Here is a 21,801-nt window from a genome sequence, read left to right on the forward strand (position 1 = left end):
CTTTTTGGCTTTTCTGTTTTGGAAGGTTTTTGATTACTGACTCTATCTCCTTACTCATTACTGGTCTGTTCAGATTTTCCATTTCTTCGCGATTCAGTCTTGGCAGGTTGTAGGTTTCTAGGAATTTATCCATTCTTGGTACATTATTTGATTTATTGGCATATAAATCTTCATAGTAGCTTGTGATATTATTTCTATGGTATTGATTGTAATGTCTCCTCTTTCACTTATAATTTGAGTCTTCTCTTAGTCTACTTAAAAATCTGTCAATTTTATCTTTTCAAAAAACTAACTCTTAGTTTCACTGATCTTTTTCTGCTGCTTTTCCTAGTCTCTATTTTATTTATTTCTTCTCTGATCTTATTTTCTTGCTTCTGCTAATTTTGGGTTTAGTGTGTTCTTTTTTAGTTTCTTGAGGTGTAAAGGTAGGTTGTTTATCTTTTTCTTACTATAGGCATTTATTGAAGGTCCCTCTTAGAACTGCTTTTGATGCATTCCATTAGTTTTGATATATTTTATTTCCATTTTCATTTGTCTCAAGATATTTTGATTTCTTTTCCGATTTCTTGATTAATTGATCATGAGTGTTTTTACTTTCCACATATTTGCAGTTTTTCTCCTGCTACTGATTTCTAGTTTCATACTATTGTGGTTGGAAAAGACACTTGTTATAATTCAATATACTTAAATTTATTGACTTGTTTTGTGGACTAAAATATGATCTGTCCTGGGGAATTCTCTTTGTGAATGTGTATCTTGTTGCTGTTGGATGGAATGTTCTTCATATGCGTGTTAGGTCCATTTGGTCTACAGTGCTGTTCAAGTCTGCTGTTTCCTAATTTTATGTCTAGATGATCTATCCATTGTTGCAAGTGGGCTGCTGAGGTCCCCTATTATTGTATTGCTATTTTCCCCATCAAATCTGTTAATACTTACTTTATACACTTAGGTGCTCTGTTGTTGGGTACATATATATTCACAATTGTCATATCCTCTTGATGAATCGACTCCTTTATCATTATATACTGACTTTGTCTCTTGTGACAGTTTTTGACTTGGAGTCTATTTTGTCTGATATTAAGTAATGCCATCCTGCTCTCTTTTGGTTGTCATTTGCATGGAAGATTTTTTCCTATCCCTTCACTTTTAGCCTATATGTGTCCTTAGAGCTGTAAGAGTCTTTAGTAGGCAGCATATTGTGGGATCTTGTCTTTAATCCATCTAGCCACTCTGTGTCTTTTGACTGGCTATTTTGATCCATTTAAAGTAATTATTTTTATGTAAGGACTTACTATTGCCATTTTGTTAATTGGTTTCAACTCTTGTGTATTTCTGTTATTCCTTTCTTGCTGTGATCCTTTGTCATTCACTGATTTTTTTGTAGTGGTATACTTTGGTTCCTTTATCTTTTGTGTATCTAATTTATCGTTTGTGTATCTACTTTTCTTTTTGGTTAACATGAAGATTACCTAAAACCTAGTTGTAACAATCTATTTTAAGTTGACAATAACAAGTTCAATTGCATATGAAATCTGTATGCTTTAACTTCTCCAACATTTTGTTATTGATGTCACAACTTATTTTTCTTCTATATTGTATATCTAGTATCTAATTATTGTAGTTTTTTGATACTTTTGTCTTTTAAAACCAGAGTTAAAAATGATTTAAGCACTTTCATGCTATTATTGTAAATTTGACTTTATTTTTGCCCTTACAATGAGTCTCATACTTTCATGTTAGTTAGCATTCTTCCTTTCAACTTGAAGAACTCTCTTCAGCATTTCTTGTAAAGCAGCTCTACTATGATGAACTCCCACAGATCTTGGTTGACTGAGAAAGCCTTTATCTCTTCTTTATTTCCGAAGGACAGCATTGCCAACTATAGTGTTCTTGGTTGGCAGTGTTTTCTTTTGGCACTTTGAATGTATCATCCCATTCTCCTGGTCGGCAAGGTAGTCAAGTAAGAAATCTACTACTAGGAATTCCCTTGTATGTGATGAGTTGGTTTTCTCTTGCTGTTTCAAATTATGTTTTTGACTTAAAAATTTTTTTTAAATGTTTTCTTTTTGAGAGAGAGTGTGAGTGACAGAGGGGCACGGGGAGGGGGGAGAGACAGACAGACAGACAGAATCTGAAGCAGGCTCCAAGGTCTGAAGTGTCAGCACAGAGCCTGATGCAGGGCTTGAACCCAAGAACCGTGAGATTATGACCTGAGCCAAAGTCTGATGCTTAACTGACTGAGCCACCCAGGTGTACTCCCACTCCTTTAAAAAAACTTTAAAAATTGTTTATTTTTTTGGGGGGGGGGAGGAGCAGAGAGAGAGAGAGCGAGCAAAATTCTGTCTTTGACTTTTCAGAATTTGCTTATAATGTGTCTTAGTGAAGATCTCTTTATATTTTATCTGTTTGGGGTTCCTTGGACTTCATGAATCTGGATGTTCATTTCCCTCTCCAGATTAGTAAAGCTTTCTGTCATTATTTATTTAAATATGTTTTCTCTCTTTTCTTCATCTGTTTCTTCTGGGACTCCTATAATGTGTTTATTGTTTCTTTTAATGGTGTCCCATAAGTCTTGTAAGCTTTTTGCCCTCTTTTTCATTATTTTTTTTCCCTTTTCTTTCCTTTGGTTAATTTCAGTTGACTTGTCTTAATGCTCACAGATTCCTTCTTCTGCTTGAGTTGTTGTTGAAACTCTCTGTGGAATTTTTCAGTGCAGTTATTGTATTCTTCAGCTCCAGAATTTGTTTGGCTGGATTTTATGGTTTCTCTCTGTTGCATTTCTCATTTTCATCATGTTTTGTTTTCCTGATTTTGCTTAGTTCTCTGTTTTGTCTTATAGTTCATTGAGAATCTTTAAGATGACTGTTTTAAAGGGCGCCTGGGTTGCTCAGTCAGTTAAGGTCCAACTTTTGGTTTCAGTTCAGGTTATAATCTCACAGTTTGTGAGTTCAATCCCAGCATCAGGCTCCATGCTGGAGCCTACTTGGGATTCTCTCATTCTCTGCCCCTCCCCTCTTGCTTGCTCTCTCAACATAAATCTCAAAGAAAAAAAAAAGATGATTATTTTGAATTCTTTGTCAGGCAGTTTGCAGATCTCAGTTTCTTTAAGGTCAGTTACTGGTGCTTTATTTTGTTCCTATGGTGGTGTCACATTCCCTTGGTTATTCATGATCCTTGTGACACTGCATTGTTGTCTCTGTATCTGAAGAAGTAGGTATCTCTTCCAGTCTTTATCTTATTTATTTACTTAATTTAGTTATTTATGAGAGAGAGAGTGTGTGCGCACACACAAGAGCAGGGGAGGGAGAGAGAGAGAAAGGGAAACATAGAATCTGAAGCAGGTTCCAGGCTCTGAGCTGTCAGCATAGAGCCCAACACAAGGCTCAAACCTGTGAATCATGAGATCATGACCTGAGCTGAAGTCAGATGCTTAACCAACTGAGCCACCCAGGCGTCCTTCTTTCAGTCTTTAAAGACTGACTTTGGCAGGAAAGCCCTTTGGCAGTTTGTCTGCTCAGAAATTCTGGGCACGCTGTCTGATGGGGTCTGTGGGCAAGTTTGTGGCTCGAGTCCTCAGGAAGCCCAGGCCAGCTGGTGAGCAGGCCTGTGCCTGGGTCCATGGGGGCTGACCTGGTAGTTAAGTGGGTCTGGAGCCTAGGTCTGCAAGGAGTGGCCTGTTGCTGGAATGGGTCTGTGATGTCAGAAATATAGGTCTGCAGTGATGGACCTGGAGCTTGGGTCTGTGGGGACTGGCCATTGTTGAGGTCTACTGCATTTTGCTGGAGCTTGGGGATGGGTTGCCTGTGGCTGGTCTGGCACTAGGGCAAGCTTATGGCTATAAGGGCCAACCTGGTGCTGAATGAATATGGTGGATGGTTCTGCAGTAGTCTGTTTGGAGCCTGGAACTGTGAGGGCTGGCTTGGTGCTAGAGTGAGCCTGGAGCCTGGGACTACAGGTGTGGGTCTGGAGCCTGGGTCCATGGGGGCTGGCCTGACACTGGGGTGGGCATAGGGGCTGGGTCCACTGGTGCTAGCCTGGTGTTGCTGTTTATTTGGGAGGGTCTAGTGCTGGGGTCCACAGTCAAGTTGGGTGCTCACTTCACTCCTTCCCCCATGTCTCTCTTCATACTGGGCTGCCTAGGCTTTGGAGATGGGGTGACACAAGTAATGTGAGGTTTTTCCTTTCTGCCCTCTTCATCTTTTGTTATTTCTGTGTTCCATCCAGGTGCTGCAATCTCTTACCTGCAATCCTTAGCTCTTCTGAAGGTATTTTTGTGCATGGATAGTTGTTCAAACTGATATTTCCGTGAGGAGACAAGCAACGGAAACTTCTATTCGGCCATCTTGCTGTCCTCAATCTTTTGTAGCTAAATTTCAAAATTACATGCATGGCTTGTATCATATTTCAGTTTCCAGTTGTGTTTGAACTTTTTGGGCTGGTTCTCTAATTTTCATATTTTGTCTCTATTTTCTGTTGTTTCATCTTTGTTGTTGTTCTTTCTGAGAGGTTTATTTAGCTTTATCTACTGAACATTCTGTTTTTTTTAAATTTCTGCTATCATAGTTCTGATTTTCCATGGTTTTTGGTTCCTTGAATGTTCCTTTTATAAAAATATCATTTTGTTCATGTTCTGTGAATATAATTTCTTCTATTACAGTGTCTTGTTATTGCTGCTGTAGGTTTCTTTTCCCTGAAGTTGTCTGTTTCATCCATGTCGCTTTTCACCCCTTCTGTTTGGTCTCTACCTTTTATTTTATTTTTGTTAATGTTTATGTTTTAGACAGAGAAAAGAGTGTGGGTGGGGGAGGGGCAGAAAGAGAGGGAGACACAGAATCCAAAGCAGGCTGCAGGCTCTGAGCTGTCAGCACAGAGCCTGATGTGGGGCTCCAATTTATGGACTGCGATATCATGACCTGAGCCAAAGTCAGATGCTTAACCAACTGAGCCACCCAAGAGCCCCTAGTCTCTCTACCTTTTATGTAAGAGGTTTCACTCAGATATTCAGAGATCCTTTGTACTCTGCTCATATTTAAGAATAGACACGAGGGCAACTGACTGAGTTGAGTGTCCAACTCTGGATTTCGGCTCAGGTCATGATCCTAAGGTCATGGGATCAAACCCCATGCCAGGCTTTGCACTGAGCATAGAGCCTGCTTAAGATTCTCTCTCTCTCTGCTCCTCTCCCCTGCTCCTGCTCTCTAGCTCTAAAAATTAAAAAAAAAATAAAAAATAAAAAATAAATAAATAAATAAATAAAATTTAAAAAAGGGTGGATGCTAAAAAGGTGATTGGAAGTTCTGATCTATGGGTTTCTTGACTCTGAGCTTTACTATAAAGTAATCTGGTTAGGTTCTTTCCTTGGAAATGATCCAATGTCAAATCTTCAGGTCTTTATTCTTAGTTTCTGGATTCTCCAGAAAAGCATCTTTTAGTCACCTGCATGGAGGTTCAGAACAGGTTGCTTGGATTCTGTACATTGAGTGAGGAATGAAGACTGGGCATCCCAGCATTCAGTATGTATATACTCACTTATTCTGTTTTCAATATGTTACTCATACCTTCAATTGTGTCCCCCAGTTTAGAGGCCCTCTATTTTATATTTTCCAGGGAATAAAGTACCAGTCTTCTGCCTGGGCAGAGATGATCTGGAGATCAACTGTTAAAACAAACCTTCCTAAATTCTCCTGATTTTTGGCTTTACCTTTATTCCACCCATCCACTTCCAAGGTCCCCCAAGTCCTGAATGTTTGGAGGTTTTTGCTGGGTATATACAGTTGCTTCCTGGTCTTTAGCTCTGTTAACTTAGGATTTAGGTAGTCTGCTAACTTTATTTGCTTTCAGTTTCCAAATACTTGTTTTCTCTTTTTTCCTTTGTTATTATGAATTTATTCTTTTTTTCTTAAAATTAAAAAAAAAAATCTCTACACCCAATGTGGGGCTAAAACTCATGATCCTGACATCAAGAGTTGTATGTTCTATCAACTAGCCAGCCAGGCACCCCATGAATTTATTACTTACAAAAACTCTCTTTACTGTCATTTTAATGGAATTTCAAGAGGAACCAAAAGCACTACGTATAACTAAACTGCTATCTTCACTTGGTAAGTTATTCATGCTATATTATGGCCACTATCATTTAGCATTATCACTTGGAGTAGCAAGTTTAGTCATGTCATTAATTAATTACAAAATATGAAGCCAACAGCATTAGCTGGTGACAGGGAAAAATATTTCTAAAAGACCACTGATTCCTGGTACAAAGTAAAACTTTTCAAGATAAGGTTCTAGGAAACTCTTGGTTAAATTCTCATTTGTAGTCCTTGATATATTTAATGGTTTTAAAAATTATCTTTTGAGGAGAGTAAGGTGAAATTAATTAAGTTGTGACTATTACTTTCAAGTAAGTCACACTAAAATCTATGTGTACCTTTATTGAGAGAGATGAATTTTCTACTATTGCAATAAGTAATACTTGCAAATTTCTTTTGGGAAACCTATTTTTAAAAATTGTATCAGCTGACTGTTTAATGATACCATTAAAGAACAGAGGGGACATTCATTGGATACAATGAACATGAGGCAATAGTTTGGCTGTGGTGAGATCCAGTCATATCACATCTACTCTAAGAGTTTTAGAAGTTTGAAAAGAATACTACCCCACTTTAAAATATTTCCAGATTGTCAGAAAAACCTTGAGGAGACAGATCTCATGAGCAGAGCATTACAATAAATGTGGCAATATGTGGTTGCTATACCATGTGTCATTATTTTTTTAGAAATAATGTTTTGTGTTGTACGAAAAGGGGTTTGACCAGTCTCTAAGGTCTCTTAGTCTTCAAATTACTTATTACTTGTCTTAAGATAATAAAACTAGGACAGAAGGAAGACTCTTAGTTTTGACAAGTACCTAATAGGACTGCAGTGAAAGGCAACTTATTTTACTGAGAAATATAAACTACTATAGTCAGTTGCACTTTAAGAACAAAGATAAAAGAGTCTACATGATAAAGCTTAAACTGATACTTTAGCAAATCTTTGTAACACATAAGAGATAAAGAAAGCTAGGAGGCAAAGAGACATATATTATTGCCTTGATATTTGCCAAAGTGACAGGACAGCTGCCTTTAAATGTTTGAGAGTATCATGGATAGATGAATAAGATATAATTCAGTGAATATTAGCATAAAAAGAGGGGTGCCTGGGTGGTTCAGTTGGTTGGGTGTCTGACTTTGGCTCAGGTCATGATCTCATGGTCCGTGTGTTTGAGCACCTCACCAGGCTCTGTGCTGACAGCTCAGAGCCTGGAGTCTGCATTGGATTCTGTCACCCCTCTCTCTTTGCCCGTCCCCGGTTCATGCTCTCACTCTCTCTCTCTCAAAAATAAATGTTAAAAAATATATATTAGCATAAAAAGGATCAGTGTACAAAAGAGAGATGTTTTTAGGCTTAGAGATAGAAAAATGAACAACATACCTTAGTTATTTGTCCCTGAAAGTTTAGCAGCAGAGGCTGCTGGCTGGCTAAACCAGCCATATAGGACATGTTCTGAGGGGATTTTCTTATTGGAAATACCAGGTACTCTTTAAAGCTTTTTCTCTTCCAATGCAGATTTTTTTTTTCTCTACTAAAGGTAGTATTTTCTCAGAGTCTATAAGTAATGACTATCCATTGTAGGAAAATGGGCAAACAGAAAAGCACACAAAAGGAATAACTACCCAGAGAGAACTAGTGTTAAATTTTTACTACATTTGCCACTGATTTTTGGTTTTAAAGCATAATTATATGACAAATTATACAACTGTAGATATAAACAAGATTACTTTCTGCCCCTGTCCTCAGGCTGAATGAAATAAAATTCTGGACCAAACATTTCTTACCCTGATAATTCCTGTAAGCCACTGAAGAGGAAAGTTATAGGAAGCTCCATTATTGCTTAGGGATTAGCTAAATATACATTCCTTTGAATATTCAGTATAAATATTTTAGTGCCTATAACTTCAAAGGCACTGGCCTAGTCCTCTCAGACATAAAGGTGAAGGAGATAGTTGCTGGTGAGGACACCTAGTTAAAAAACCAAGGTATAAGCAGAATGTGATAAAAAACAAAACAAAAATGAAAAACAGTATAGAAGGATGGTTCAAGTTTACACCAAAAGAAGGGTTGTAAGAACCTGTTCACAAAAAATAATCTATCCAAAGATAATTTCCTTATCTAACCCTGACAGAACCAGACATAGGAAAGACTCAAGATCTGAATTTTATAAGTAGTATTTTACACAGTACTCATCACAGTTTATAGCATTACTTTTTTCAAGAAACTAAATTTTCCACCCATATCTTTCATAAGGAACAAACTTGATTTCTGCAAAGTGTTGCTTATTATGTTTTGTTACATAAGAGTTTGGTTTTGATACAGACATTTCCCTTGTTACTTTTAACAGTGAGACTTAATTGTCTTTTGCTTACATTCTGCTTTAGTAAGGCAACATGAGCATTAACAATACACATACTGGGTGCCTAGTAAGTGCCAACAGAAGCCAAGGAAACATATCAACAAGTCAAAATTAGAGGAGTTCTTCACGACTGGCCAAATTTTTAGTCTCTTAAGCATTTCAGGACACCAAGAGAACTCTCTATTAGGGATTCCACAGCCTAGTTGTTAAGATAAACATTGCAAACATGCTGTCTCATAACAGACCATACATCAGAGTGATAAAGAGCCCAGGATCTTGAGTCATAAAGACCTGGATTTGAATCCAAGCTAGGTCACATATTAGCTGTGCAAGGTTTCAGAGCTTGTTTCCTCAACGGTAACATGGGATCACTAAATTTATAGTGATATTGATGAGGGAGCGTGGGGCGGGCTGAGGACAAAGCGCAAGCTAGCCTCCCTCACCCACACCAGGTTGGATGTGTGTGATATTCCTCAGGCACTCTCAGCTGCCCAAGGACAAAGCAAAGGAAAGAAAACCAAAGGCCAGCTGATAGAGATCACAGTCCTGCATGACATGAGTCTCTATCAAATATCTTAGTAAATTACAAGAAAAAGGCAATCTTATCAATAGCCTAATCTCCAGAAACCTATAGACTCAGTTTCCCCGGAGCTCCAACATCACCCCATGGTGATATGGGGAACAAAAACAAGAAGGAAATATAGATAAAATTAAATTTCCTTATAGCTTGCAGCCTATGGACAAATACTTGAGGCAAATACAGAGTGTAACATTTCTCCAGGAACCCCTTGCTGTCCTAATGTTAATGCTTTGCTAGAGGGAAAAACAACCTTAGCTTGACAAAAGCCATGCTCAGGTATCTTAGGAGTCCTCTTTAGCATATCCAAGTCCCTCTGGAGGCCACCCATTTGACTTTACCTCTCCAACTTCATAGTCTATAACTAGCCACTCTTCACAATCCCAGCTCAGCTCTTTCTGCCCATGGGTCCTGTCATCATGCTTTCATGAAATCACCTTTTTGCACCAAAGACATCTTCAATTCTTTCTTGGCTGTTGGCTCTAGACCACCCCACCATCACCCCAAAACCTCATCAATATGAGGATTAAATAATCCATTGCATATAAAACACCTGTCATCTAGCAAAAAATAAAGCCTCAACAATATGTTAGCTTATTAAACAGGAGAAAGGCAAGAGGCATGGCAGAAAAGGGGCACACAAAAAAGCTTCTGATCCTAAAAACTTCCTTTGGTGAAATTCCTTTAAGTAGAGATCCAGTTATGGATCACGATATGACAAGATGACCTTAAGAGTACTGCTTCTAGCAATGATAAACTAAGTATTTTGGATTAACCCTCCCATTGATGAAATTTTGAGGAAAAATACTGTCTGAAGGCAGTGGACTAAATTAACAGGGCAGTGAAGAATTATGGCATCCAGGTCTAGAAGGAAATCCTGAGAGGAGTAGCCTAGTATTTGGGACCATCTTTCCTTTGGGGTATCTGCTGATTCTGGAAGGGGAGCCTGAGAGGTTGAGAAGCTGAGGGTTTTTTTTTTTTGTTTTTAAATTTATATTCTAGTTAGTTAACATACAGTGCAATACTGGTTTCAGGAGCAGTATTCAGTGATTCATCACTTGCATACAATAGCCAGTGCTCAAGGCAACAAGTGCTCTCCTTAATACTCATCACCCATCTAGCCCATCTCCTACCCACCTCCCTCCATCAATTCTTCAATTTGTTTTCTATCATTAAGAAGTCTCTTGTGGTTTCCTTCCCTCCCTACTCCTCCCCCCCCCCCCCACTTTCCCATATGTTCATCTGTTTTGTTTCTTAAATTCCACATATGAGTGAAATCATATGGTATTTGTCTTTCCCTGATTGACTTATTTTGCTTAGCATTATACATTCTAGCTCCATCCACATAGTTGCAAATGGCAAGATTTCATTCTTTTTGATGGCTGAGTAATCTTCCATTGTGTGTGTGTGTATCTATCTGTACACACACACACACACACACACCCCACATCTTTATCCATTCATCCATCGATGGACATTTGGGATCTTCTCATAGTTTGGCTATTGTTGATAATGCTGCTGTAAACACTGGGTTGCATGTGACCCTTTCACATTTCTATACACCAATAATGAAGCAGCAGAAAAAAAAATCAAGGAATTGATCCCATTTGCGGTTGTACCCAAACCAGTAAGATACCTAGGGATAAACCTAACTAAAGAAGTAAAAGATCTGTACTCTGAAAACTATAGAGCACTTATGAAAGAAATTAAAGAGAAAACAAAGAAATGGAAAAGCATTCCATACTCATAGCTTGGAAGAACAAACACTTAAAATGTCTATACTACCCAAAGCAATCTACACATTTAATGCAATCCCTATCAAAATACCACCAGCATTTTTTGCAGAGCTAGAGAAGCTGAGCTTTGGTTTGCTATTATTTTGTTAATGAATTTTGAGTCTGTCTTCATGAGGGATGTTGGGCTATAGTTTTATTATTTTTTTGCATGTGTTTGGTTTTGGTATAAAAATAACACTGGCATCTTAAGATGAGTTGGGAATTATTCCCTCTTTTTCTATTTTCTGGAAGAAGTGGTATAGAATTCGGTATTTCATTTTCAAATGTTTAGAAGACTGTAATAGTGAAATTATCTGAGCCAACATTTATTTTTCAGAACGTTGTTAATTATGAATTCAATTATGAATTATGAATTTTCTGTATGACTCCAAATCCTGGGCTCTTTATCAATATGATGTATGGTCTGTTATATGAGATAGCATGTTTGCATGTTTATCTCCTTAACAGCTAGGATGTGGAATCCCTAACGATTATTCAGGTTATGTTTTTTTTCCTGCATAAGTTTTACTAATTTGTGACTTTAAAGGAATTGGTCCACTTAAGTCATTACTTTTATGTAATTTCTCGAGACATATTTTTAGAGCCACAGGTTGTTTAGAAGTGTGTTGTTTAGGGGCACCTGGGTGGCCCCGTGTCGGGCTCTGCTCTGATAGCTCAGAGCCTGGAGCCTGATTTGGATTCTGTGTCTCCCTCTTTCTCTGCCCCTCTCCTGCTCACATTCTCTCTCTCTCTCTAAGATATATAAACATTAAAAGAAAAAAAGTGTGTTGGTTAATTTCCAAGTGGGTAGAGATTTTCCAGTCATCGTTTTCTTATTTTTATTGTTATTTTCTTATTTTTATATCAATTCCATTATGGTTAGGTAATATATTTTGTATTATTCCAACTCTTTTTAACGGCTTTATTTATACTAAATGTATAATTCAGTGGTTGTTAGTTTATCCACAGAGTTGCATAACCATCACTACAATTGATGTTCATCACCTCCAAAGAGAAACTCCATACCCATTAGCACTCATTCCTCATTTTCCCCTAGGTCCCTCATTTTTTTTTTTTTTTTTTAGAATTTAAAACAGTTTTATTAAAATAAGCACATTATATAATAGCATGGCCTAGGCAACCATTAACCTACTTTCTGTATCTGTAGATTTGCCTATTTTGGACAACTCATGTAAATGTATTTATATAATATGTTGTATTTTGTGACTGTTGTCTTTTAATTTGCATAACGTTTTCAAGATTCAACCATGTTTTAGTATGCATCAGTACATTTTTTCAATTGCCGGATAATATTTCATTATATGGATATATCACAATTATTTATCCATTCATTAGCTGATGGATACTTGGGCTGTTCCTATCTTTTGGCTATTATTTTTTTTTAATGTTCATTTATTTATTTTTGAATGAGAGAGTGAGTGGGGTAGGGGCAGACAGAGAGGAAGAGAGAAAATCTCAAGAAGGCTCTGCACCCTTAGCAGAGAGCCCAAAGCAGGGCTCGAACTCACTAACCACAAGATCATGACCTGAGCTGAAACCAAGAGGTGGCTGCTTGCTTAACTGACTGAGCCAACCCAGGTCCCCTCTTTTGGCTATTAATAGTGCTGCTCTGAACATGGGTGTATAAATTTCTGTGTGAATATTTTCATTTCTCTTGGGTATCTTCCTAGGAGTAGAACTGCTGGGTCATATGTTAACTCTATGTTTAACTCTTTGAGGAACTGTCACAATGTCTTCCACAGTGGCTGCAACATTTTACATTGCCAATAGCATTTGAAGGTTCTGATTTTTCTACATCCTTGTCAACACTTATTGATTGTAGCTATCCTAGTGGCTATGATGTGGTATCTTATTATGGTTTTTATTTGTATTTCCCTGATTAATGATATCAAGAATCTTGTTACAGGCTTATTGGCCATGTATATACCTTCACTGGAGAAATATTTAGATCTTTTGCTCATTTTTAAATTAATCTGTCTTTTTATTATTGAGTTGTACTTTTTATATATTCTAGATACAAGTCATTTGTCAGATATATCATCTACAAATATTTTCTCCCATGCTGTGGTTGTCTTCTTGCTTTCTTGATGTTGTCTTTTGAAGCATGAAAGATTTTAATTTTTTTGAAGTCCAATTCATCCATTTCTTCTTTTGTTTGTGCTTTTGAAGTCTTATCTAAGAAACCATGGCCACAAAAATTTACTCTTACATTTTCTTCTAAAAGTTTTATAGCTTTAGTTCTCACATTCAATTTGTGATCTACTTGAGCTAATTTTTGTGTATGATGTGAGGTAGGGTTCACATTCATTCTTTCCTATGTGGGTATCCAGCTCCCAACACCATTTCTTAGGAGACCATTTCTTCCCCATTAGAATTATCTTGGCATCCTTGTTAAAAATCAAGTGGTCATAAATGTGAGGATTTATTCCCAGACTCTTAATTCTCTTTATCTACATGTCAATCTGTATCCCAGTATCACATTGTCTTCTTTAGTTCAGCTTTGTATATTTTGCAATCAGTAAGTATGAATCCTAAGATTTTGTTCTTTCTCAAGATTGTTTTGGTTATTCTGATCCCTTTGTAGTTCCATAGGAATTCAAGAATCAGCTTTTTCATTTCTACAACAAATAACAAAAAGTAGCTGGGATTATGTTAGGAATTGCTTTGAATCTACGAATCTATTTGCAGAGTACTGCCATTCTAACAATTTTAAGCTTTTTGATCCATGAACATGGGATGCCTTCATTTCATTTAGATTTTCCTTAATTTCTTTCAACAATGTTTTATAGTTTTCACAGTATAAGTTATATACTTCTTTGTTAAATTTATTTCTAGGTATTTTATTCTCTTTGCTATTGTAAGTGGAATTATTTCCTTAATTTTTTTATTGCTTGTGCATAAATAGATTTTTTATAAATTGATACTATATCCTGCAACCTTATTTAACCTTTACTGAGCTCTAACAGTTTTTTTTTTTAACGTTTATTTATTTTTGAGAGAAGACAGTGCAAGCAGGAGAGGGGCAGAGAGAGGGAGACACAGAATCTGAAGCAAGTTCTAGGCTCTGCATTGTCAGCACAGAACCCAATGAGGGGCTTGGACTCATGAGCTGTGATATCATAACCTGAGCCAAAGTCAGACACTTAACCCAGGTGCCCCTCTAGTAGTTTTTTAGTCGATTTCTTGGGATTTCTGATATAAACTATACTCAAATAGATAGTTTTCCTTGTTCCTTTCCAATTTGGATGCTTTTTACTTCATTAGCTTGTCTGATAGTCCTGGCTAGAACCTTCAGTACAATGTTGAAAGAATAGACATCCTTATCTTTTCTCTGATCACAGGAAATAGATTTCAGTCTTTCACCTTTCACTAGTTGTTAGCTTTGGGTTTTTCTTAATCAGGTCAAAGAAATTCCTTTCATTTTCCAGTGAAGCCATCTCAGCCTGGGATTATTTTTCCTAGCCAGAGTTATTTCATCTAGAACCAGTATAGCAGTTTATGTCCCTCCAAGAATTTGCCCATTTTGTCTAAGTTATCTAATTTGTTAGTATAAAGTTGTTATATATGTGTGTATGACAATCCTTTTTACTCCTGTAAGGTCAGCATTCATGTTACATCTTTTATTCTGACCTTAATAATCTGAATGTTCTCTTTTTTTTCTTGATCAGTGTAGCTAAGGCTTGCTTCATTCATTCATTCATTCATTCATTCATTCATTCATTCATAAAGTAGGTTTCACACCCATCCTGGAGTCCAATGTTGGGCTTGAATCCACAAATCTCAGATCAAGACCTGATCCAAGATCAAGAGTCAGACACCTAACCGACTGAGCCACTCAGGTGTCCTGTAGCTAAGGCCTTATTAATTCTTTAAAAAAATCTTGATTTTTGGTTCCATTGATTTTATTATTTTTCTATTCTCTACTTAATTTATACACTTCAATCTTTCTTCTTTCCTTGTGTTTGCTATGCTTAATTTCCTCCTTTTTTCCCAGTGTCTTTTTTTTTTTTTTTAACGTTTATTTATTTTTTGAGACAGAGACAGACAGAGCATGAATGGGGGAGGGGCAGAGAGAGAGGGAGACACAGAATCGGAAGCAGGCTCCAGGCTCTGAGCCATCAGCCCAGAGCCCGATGCGGGGCTTGAACCCACGGACCACGAGAGCGTGACCTGAGCTAAAGTCGGACGCTTAACCGACTGAGCCACCCAGGCGCCCCCCCAGTGTCTTTGAAGTAGAAAGTTAGGTTATTGATTGGTGACATTTCTTGTATTTTGGTATACGTGTTTAAAGCTACACATTTTTCTTAGTACTGCATTTGCTACATCCCATAAGTTTTGGCATACTGTGTTTCCATCATTCATCTTAAACAAAGCTTTTTACTTTTTCCTTCATTTTCCTTCCTTTCAAATTATTTCCTTTTGGGGCACCTGGGTAGCTCAGTTGGTTTAGCGTCCGACTTCAGTTCAGGAGATGATCTCATAGTTTGGGAGTTTGAGCCCTGTGTCAGGCTCTGTTCTGACAGTGAAGAGCCTGGAGCCCACTTTGAGTTCTGTGTCTCCCTTTCTCTCTGACCCTCCCCCACTCACAATCTGTCTCTCTCTCTCTCTCTCTAAAAAATAAACATTAAAAATTTAAAAAAAAATCTACCAAGAGATTCAAATTATTTCTTTTGATGTATTAGTTTTTTTTCCCACTGGTTATTTAAGCAGTGTGTTGTTTCTACATGTTTGTAAACTCCCAAGTTCCTATAAGTTATTGTTAATTTTATTTCATTATGGTCAGAGACTATGCTTTGTATGACTTTACTTCTTTTTATATTTATTTGAGGCTGTTTTACAGCCTGTCATATATTCTATCCTGGGGAATATTCCATGTGTACTTGACAAGCATATATACTCTATTGTTCTTAGGTGGAGTATTCTATAGATATCTGTTAGGTCTATTTGGTCTATAGTTTTGTTTGTACTATTGTTCATGACTTCCATTTCCTTGTTTATCTTCCTCCTGGTTGTTCATCCACTGAAATACCCACTGAAAGTGGGGTATTGAGGTCTTCAGCTATTATTGTTGAATTGTTTATTTCAATTCTGTCAGTTTTGTTTCATGTATTTTAGGGTTCAATGTTGTAAGGTGCATATGTTTCTAATTGTAGAGTCTTTCTGTTGGACTGACTCTTTTATCACATAAAATGTCCTTTGTTTCGGGTAACTCTTTTTGTATTAAAGTCTACATTCTCTGATATTTATAAAACCACTTTAAGTTTCCTATGGTTGTTGCTTGCATGACATATCTTTATATTTCCTTTTCCTTTTTTCTCCCTTTTGGATCTTTAAATCTGTGTCTCATATAGACAGCATATAATGGTATTTTTTTTTTACATTTATTTTTGAGAGAGAGAGAGGGAGAGAGGGAGAGAGCGCGCACGCACAAGTGGGGGAGGGGCAGAGAGAGAGGGAGCCACAGAATCCCAAGCAGGCTCCAGGCTCCGAGCTGTCAGCACAGAGCCTGATGTGGGGCTCAAACTCACAAACTGCGAGATCATGACCTGAGCCGAAGTTGGAGCCGATGTCAGAGGCTTAACCAACTGAGCCACCCAGGCGCCCCAATTGTATATTGGTTTTTAAATCCAGTCTGGAAAACCTCTGTCTTTTGATGGAATATTTAATCCATTCACATTTATAAATTGTTATTATTGATATAGTTGGAATAAAGTCTGCCATTTTACTTTTTGTTTTCTATCTGTGTGGCATTTTTCCTATGTCTCCTTTACTGCTTTCTTTTACATTAAGTGATTAAGTGATTACATTAAGTGATTCTAAGTGTAACATTCTAATTCATTTAATGATTTTGTTCACTATACATTTTTGAATTAATTTTCTAGTGGTTTCTCTAAGGGCTTGCCATATACATTTTTATCTTATAATCTACTTCAGATTTCTTCTTTTTTTTTTTAACGTTTATTTATTTTTGAGACAGAGACAGACAGAGCATGAACGGTGGGGGCGGGGGGAGGGGGTCAGAGAGAGGGAGACACAGAATCCGAAACAGGCTCCAGGCTCTGAGCTGTCAGCACAGAGCCCAATGCGGGGCTCGAACTCATGGACCACGAAATCATGACCCGAGCTGAAGTCGGCGGCTTAACCGACTGAGCCACCCAGGCGCCCCCAGATTTATTCTTAATTCCAGTGAGATACTGAAATGTTACTCCTATATAACTCTCTTCCTTCTTCTTTTTATGCTACTATTGTTATTCATATTACATCTATATATATTACTATATATATTTATATTAATATATAATATATATTAATTATATATTATAATATATAATATATACTAATTAGTATATGTATTACCAAAACTATACTGGTCTAATTATTACTTTTAATTATACTTTTCTATTATTATATATATAATATATAATACATATATTATAATATTAATTAATATACACACACACATTACTATATATATATTACCAAAACTACACTGGTCTAATTATTACTTTATGTAACTTATGTTTTTTAAAGAAGCTGAGAGAAGACTGAAGAACTATATATTCGTGGTTTGTTATATTAATCTTCATTACCATTTCTAGCTCTCTTCATTTGTCCTTATGGGATAATAAGGTTCCAGAAATAGGAAAATATAGATGAGAATTATTTGAGAAAAGCTTTTTCATAACTGAGGAAATATGAAAGATAAAAGGTTGTTGAGAGGGTTAAAAGAACACTGAGAAGGGAAGAATTAGAAAAAAGAATAGCCTTCAAATCTTTGGAAATTTAGGTGATCTAACTGAAACAACCTAAGCTTTCAAAATAATAAATTAATGATAAATTATAAACATGCATACTACATACGAAAAAATGCTCAACATCACTCATCATCAGGGGAATGATGAAATACAAATCAAAACCACAATGAGATACCACCTCACACCTGTCAGAATGGCTAACATTAACAACTCAGGCAACAACAGATGTTGGCAAGGATGCAGAGAAACAGGATCTCTTGCATTGTAGGTGGGGATGCAAACTGGTGCAGCCACTGTGGAAAACAGTATGGAGGTCCCTCAAAAAATTAAAAATAGAACTACCCTATGACCCAGCAATTGCACTACTAGGTATTTATCCAAGGGATACAGGTGTGCTGTTTGAAATACCCCAATGTTTATAGCAGCACTATCAATAATAGCCAAAGTATGGAAAGAGCCCAAATGTCCATCAATGAATGAATGGATAAAGAAGATGTGGTGTGTGTATGTGTATATACATATATATATACATACACACACACACACACACACACACACACGCACACACACACACATACTGGAGTATTACTCAGCAATCAAAAAGAATGAAATCTTGCCATTGGCAACTACATGGATGGAACTCGAGGATATTATGCTAAGCGAAATTAGTCCACCAGAGAAAGACAAATATCATATGAGGACTTTAAGACACAGAACAGATGAACACAATGGAAGGGAAGCAAAAATAATATAAAAACAGGGAGGGGGACAAAACATAAGAGACTCTTAAATATGAAGAACAAACAGAGGGTTACTGGAGGGGTTGTGGGAGGGGGGATGGGCTAAATGGGTAAGGGGCATTAAGGAATCTACTCCTGAAATCATTGTTGCACTATATGCTAACTATCTTGGATGTAAATTAAAAAAATTAAATTAAAAAAAGAGGAAAAAAACCATGCATACTTACTAGCATGGAACTATATTGTTAGGTGAAAAAGTGTATCACAAATCTATATAATATGATACCATTTAGCATAATATATCTTTTGGTGCAGGGAGGAATAGGAGGAGAAAGAGTTGGGAGAGAAGGAAAGGGAGAAAGAGGAGTGAATGGATATGTACCAATATTAAATATGGGTCATGGAATTATGAATGAATTTCATATTAAGGTTTTTGAATGTATGTAGTTTAAATATTTTTATTTTATATATTTTTAATAGCTTCATTATTAAATATAAAAAACTTTAATATTTTTTGTATTTGTTATAAAATAAAAACAGAAATGAGCAAAAGACATGAAAAGGCAAGTTGGCTAAAATGAAATAAAAAAGGCTGAATGGTATGAAAAAATTCAGCCTCATTAGTAATCAAAGAAATGCAATATACATAATACTGAATTTTTAATTTATCAAGTTGGAAAATATTTTTAAGAGGAAAATACCTAGTGTTAGTAATATGCTGTATCTTGTTGATAAAGGTATAAAGTGACAAAACTTTTCTAAAGACCAACTTAATAATTTTTATAAATTCCCCCCAAAATATCTATACCCTTTTAACCTAAAAATTCCATTTAGGAATACTTACTTATTTACTTATTTTTAAAAAACTTTTAAATTTTATTTTAGAGAGAGAAAGCAGGAGTGTGGGATAGGGGCAGGGGGTGGGGGGGTGGGGTGAGAGAGAGAGAGAGAGAGAGAGAGAGAGAGAGAATATGAATCTCAAGCAGGTTCCATAATCAGTATGGAGCCCAATGAGGGTCTCAATCCTACAACACTGGGATCATGACCTGTGGTGAAATCAAAAGTCGGATGCTCAAGTGAATGAGCCACCTAGGTACCCCTTGGAAAATTTATTTTAACGAAGAAAGTAGTGAGTGTTACAACTGTTTAGCTGCAACTATTGTTTTGGAAAGCAATCCATCAAAATTTTGGAGTGCATGGTAATTAAGACTTAATCCAATGGAGCTAATCTTAATGTCTAACATGTATGTAACAATATATGAAATAGACCATACAATATATACCAACTTTTTTAATAGTGTCTTATTCTGAGTGTTAGAATTAAAATTTATTTTCTTCTGCTTACCCATGTTTTCTAAATTGTCTCTAATGGACAATAAATTATTGTTTGAAATGGAAAACAAAGTTATTTAAAAATAATCTAATAGGCTGCCCAATAAATAGCTTAGATTTCTACTTCATTGAATTCTTTTTTAAAAAAATTTTGATGTTTATTTATTTCTGAAAGAAAGAGAGAGCGTAAGTGGGGAGGGACAGAGAGGGAAACACAGAATCCGAAGCAGGCTCCAGACTCTGAGCTGTCAATATAGAGAGCCCGAAGTGGGGCTTGAACTCATGAACCACGAGATCATGACCTGAGCAGAAGTCAGATGCTTAACCCATTGAGCCACCCAGGTGCCCCACTACCTTCACTGAGCTCTAAACCATATATCCAATATTTAGATAAATACTTCAACCAACATGCACACAGTTGAGTCAGTTATACTAGCAAGGAGCACCAAAAACTGTAGCCTCTCCCTCCCTTGGTACTAAGCACAAACTATGTATTGGGTATTGTGTTATTATATAAGCTGGGAATAAAAAGAAGAGAGGGGCCTAGATTTTTGGCTTAAACATGAGACTAGTGGCAACAAACACACGTGTAAACTCAAAACTACAAATCAAGGTACATTTGAGAGTGCCAAGGAAAGGGAAAGATGATTCTAATTTATCTATACCAGTCATCCACAATTTGCTCTTCTTTCTCTCTCTGATTTATTACTGAACCATCAAGATCATAAAACAACAAAATTCACAATATATATTCCTACATTCTGTATAAAGTAAGTCCTACTTATTCTTCAGAGCCAGCTCACATGTTACTTCACCTTAGTTTCTGGGGGTAAAAATACTTCTCTTGATATTTTATGACTATGGATTCAGTCTAAGAGGGCAGAGAGTAAGTCTAATCCATCTTGGTACCCCTATGTCAAGATGGCATCCAATGGATATGCATCATCAATTTTTTAAGCTTTGTTTAAGTGTTAAGTGTTACTGGCAAAGGAATCTTAAGAAGTCGTACCTGGTTGGGTTCCTTTTGTCTTCCTCAGAGATCAAAAACCAAACAAAATCTGCATAGCTCATTCTTCCCTCTTTCTGTACTGTTTTTCCCCTGAAGAAAACATATCATTATCAAGTTTCCTGAACAATTACTCGGATGAATTTAGTAGGATGACAGACTAAGAAATAAAGCAACACCTTCTTTGGAAATTAAGTTAAAAAAATTAGAAGGCTATAACTAAAATTTAAATAAAAAGTAAAAAAAAAAAATTAGAAGGCTGGAAATCTTACAAAGGTTACAAAACCTATCCTGTTTTCAAAGGCCTAGAAGGGTGAAACCAGAAGACATTTGCTGGTATGAAGAAAGAAGTCTGGTTTCTAATTTGAATGCAAATAATCACCAGGATCAAATACCTTTATCTGTATTTAGGTAAAGGATTAATGTCTGTATATAAAGAATTACTGCTGTCTTGTATGAAGCCATGACATACATGTCATGCATGACATGTATGAAGCTGTGCTAAAATGAGATTGTTAAAGTATTACCTGTAATTCATTTTTAAACTCAGATGCTTTTTCTTACCTTGTTACTGCCCCAGAAAATATCCTTTCAATAATTCTGTTTGATGAAGCTAAATGCAAATAAGAAAGTACAAAGCTAGTTAGGAACATGTTCCATAAAGGCAATACTTTGGGCAAATTTATTTTCAGTAGCTATGAGCTAAAACATAATAATCTTCTATAACAAGAATATGAATATTTAAATTTTTACTTATGTATAATTTATATTTTTGAAAGTAAGAATTTGAAGTGGCATAATCAATCATTAAAAAAAAGAATAGGCAAATGATTATGCCTGACAGCTGTGATGTATTAATATAGTTGAGCGTCCTAACAACTAAGACAAAAACGTAGAGGATTTATATGATCTTGTATCTAAGACAATTTTCCTCTAAAACAAGATAAATTTTATCCTTGTATTAAATTCAAGGGGAACTGATCAGCAACTCCTAAGATAAGGGACTCTGAGTACAACAATGGAGAATGCTTTCAAGTAGAATTTTATAGAAGATACCTAAACATACCACAAACATACTTTTCATATATTCTTATTCCATAAAAGTCCAGGACATAACATACAATTTTATCTTAAGATAGCATG

At 36.3% G+C, this 21,801-nt stretch overlaps 1 protein-coding gene across 4 annotated transcripts in view; it reads right to left on the minus strand.

Annotated features, from left to right (window-relative positions):
* PPP2R3A (protein phosphatase 2 regulatory subunit B''alpha) overlaps positions 1-21,801 on the minus strand; it is a 211,850-nt gene that overhangs the window by 43,271 nt on the left and 146,778 nt on the right. For all 4 annotated transcript variants that reach the window (XM_042955652.1, XM_042955653.1, XM_042955655.1 and 1 more), the window contains exons 10-11: positions 21,223-21,271; positions 20,662-20,751 (exon numbers count right to left, since the gene is read on the minus strand). In XM_042955652.1, the coding sequence (XP_042811586.1) occupies positions 20,662-20,751; positions 21,223-21,271 (139 nt within the window). The remainder of the gene's footprint in view (positions 1-20,661; positions 20,752-21,222; positions 21,272-21,801) is intronic.

Source organism: Panthera leo, chromosome C2, assembly GCF_018350215.1.
Source record: "Panthera leo isolate Ple1 chromosome C2, P.leo_Ple1_pat1.1, whole genome shotgun sequence".
NCBI lineage: Eukaryota > Metazoa > Chordata > Mammalia > Carnivora > Felidae > Panthera > Panthera leo.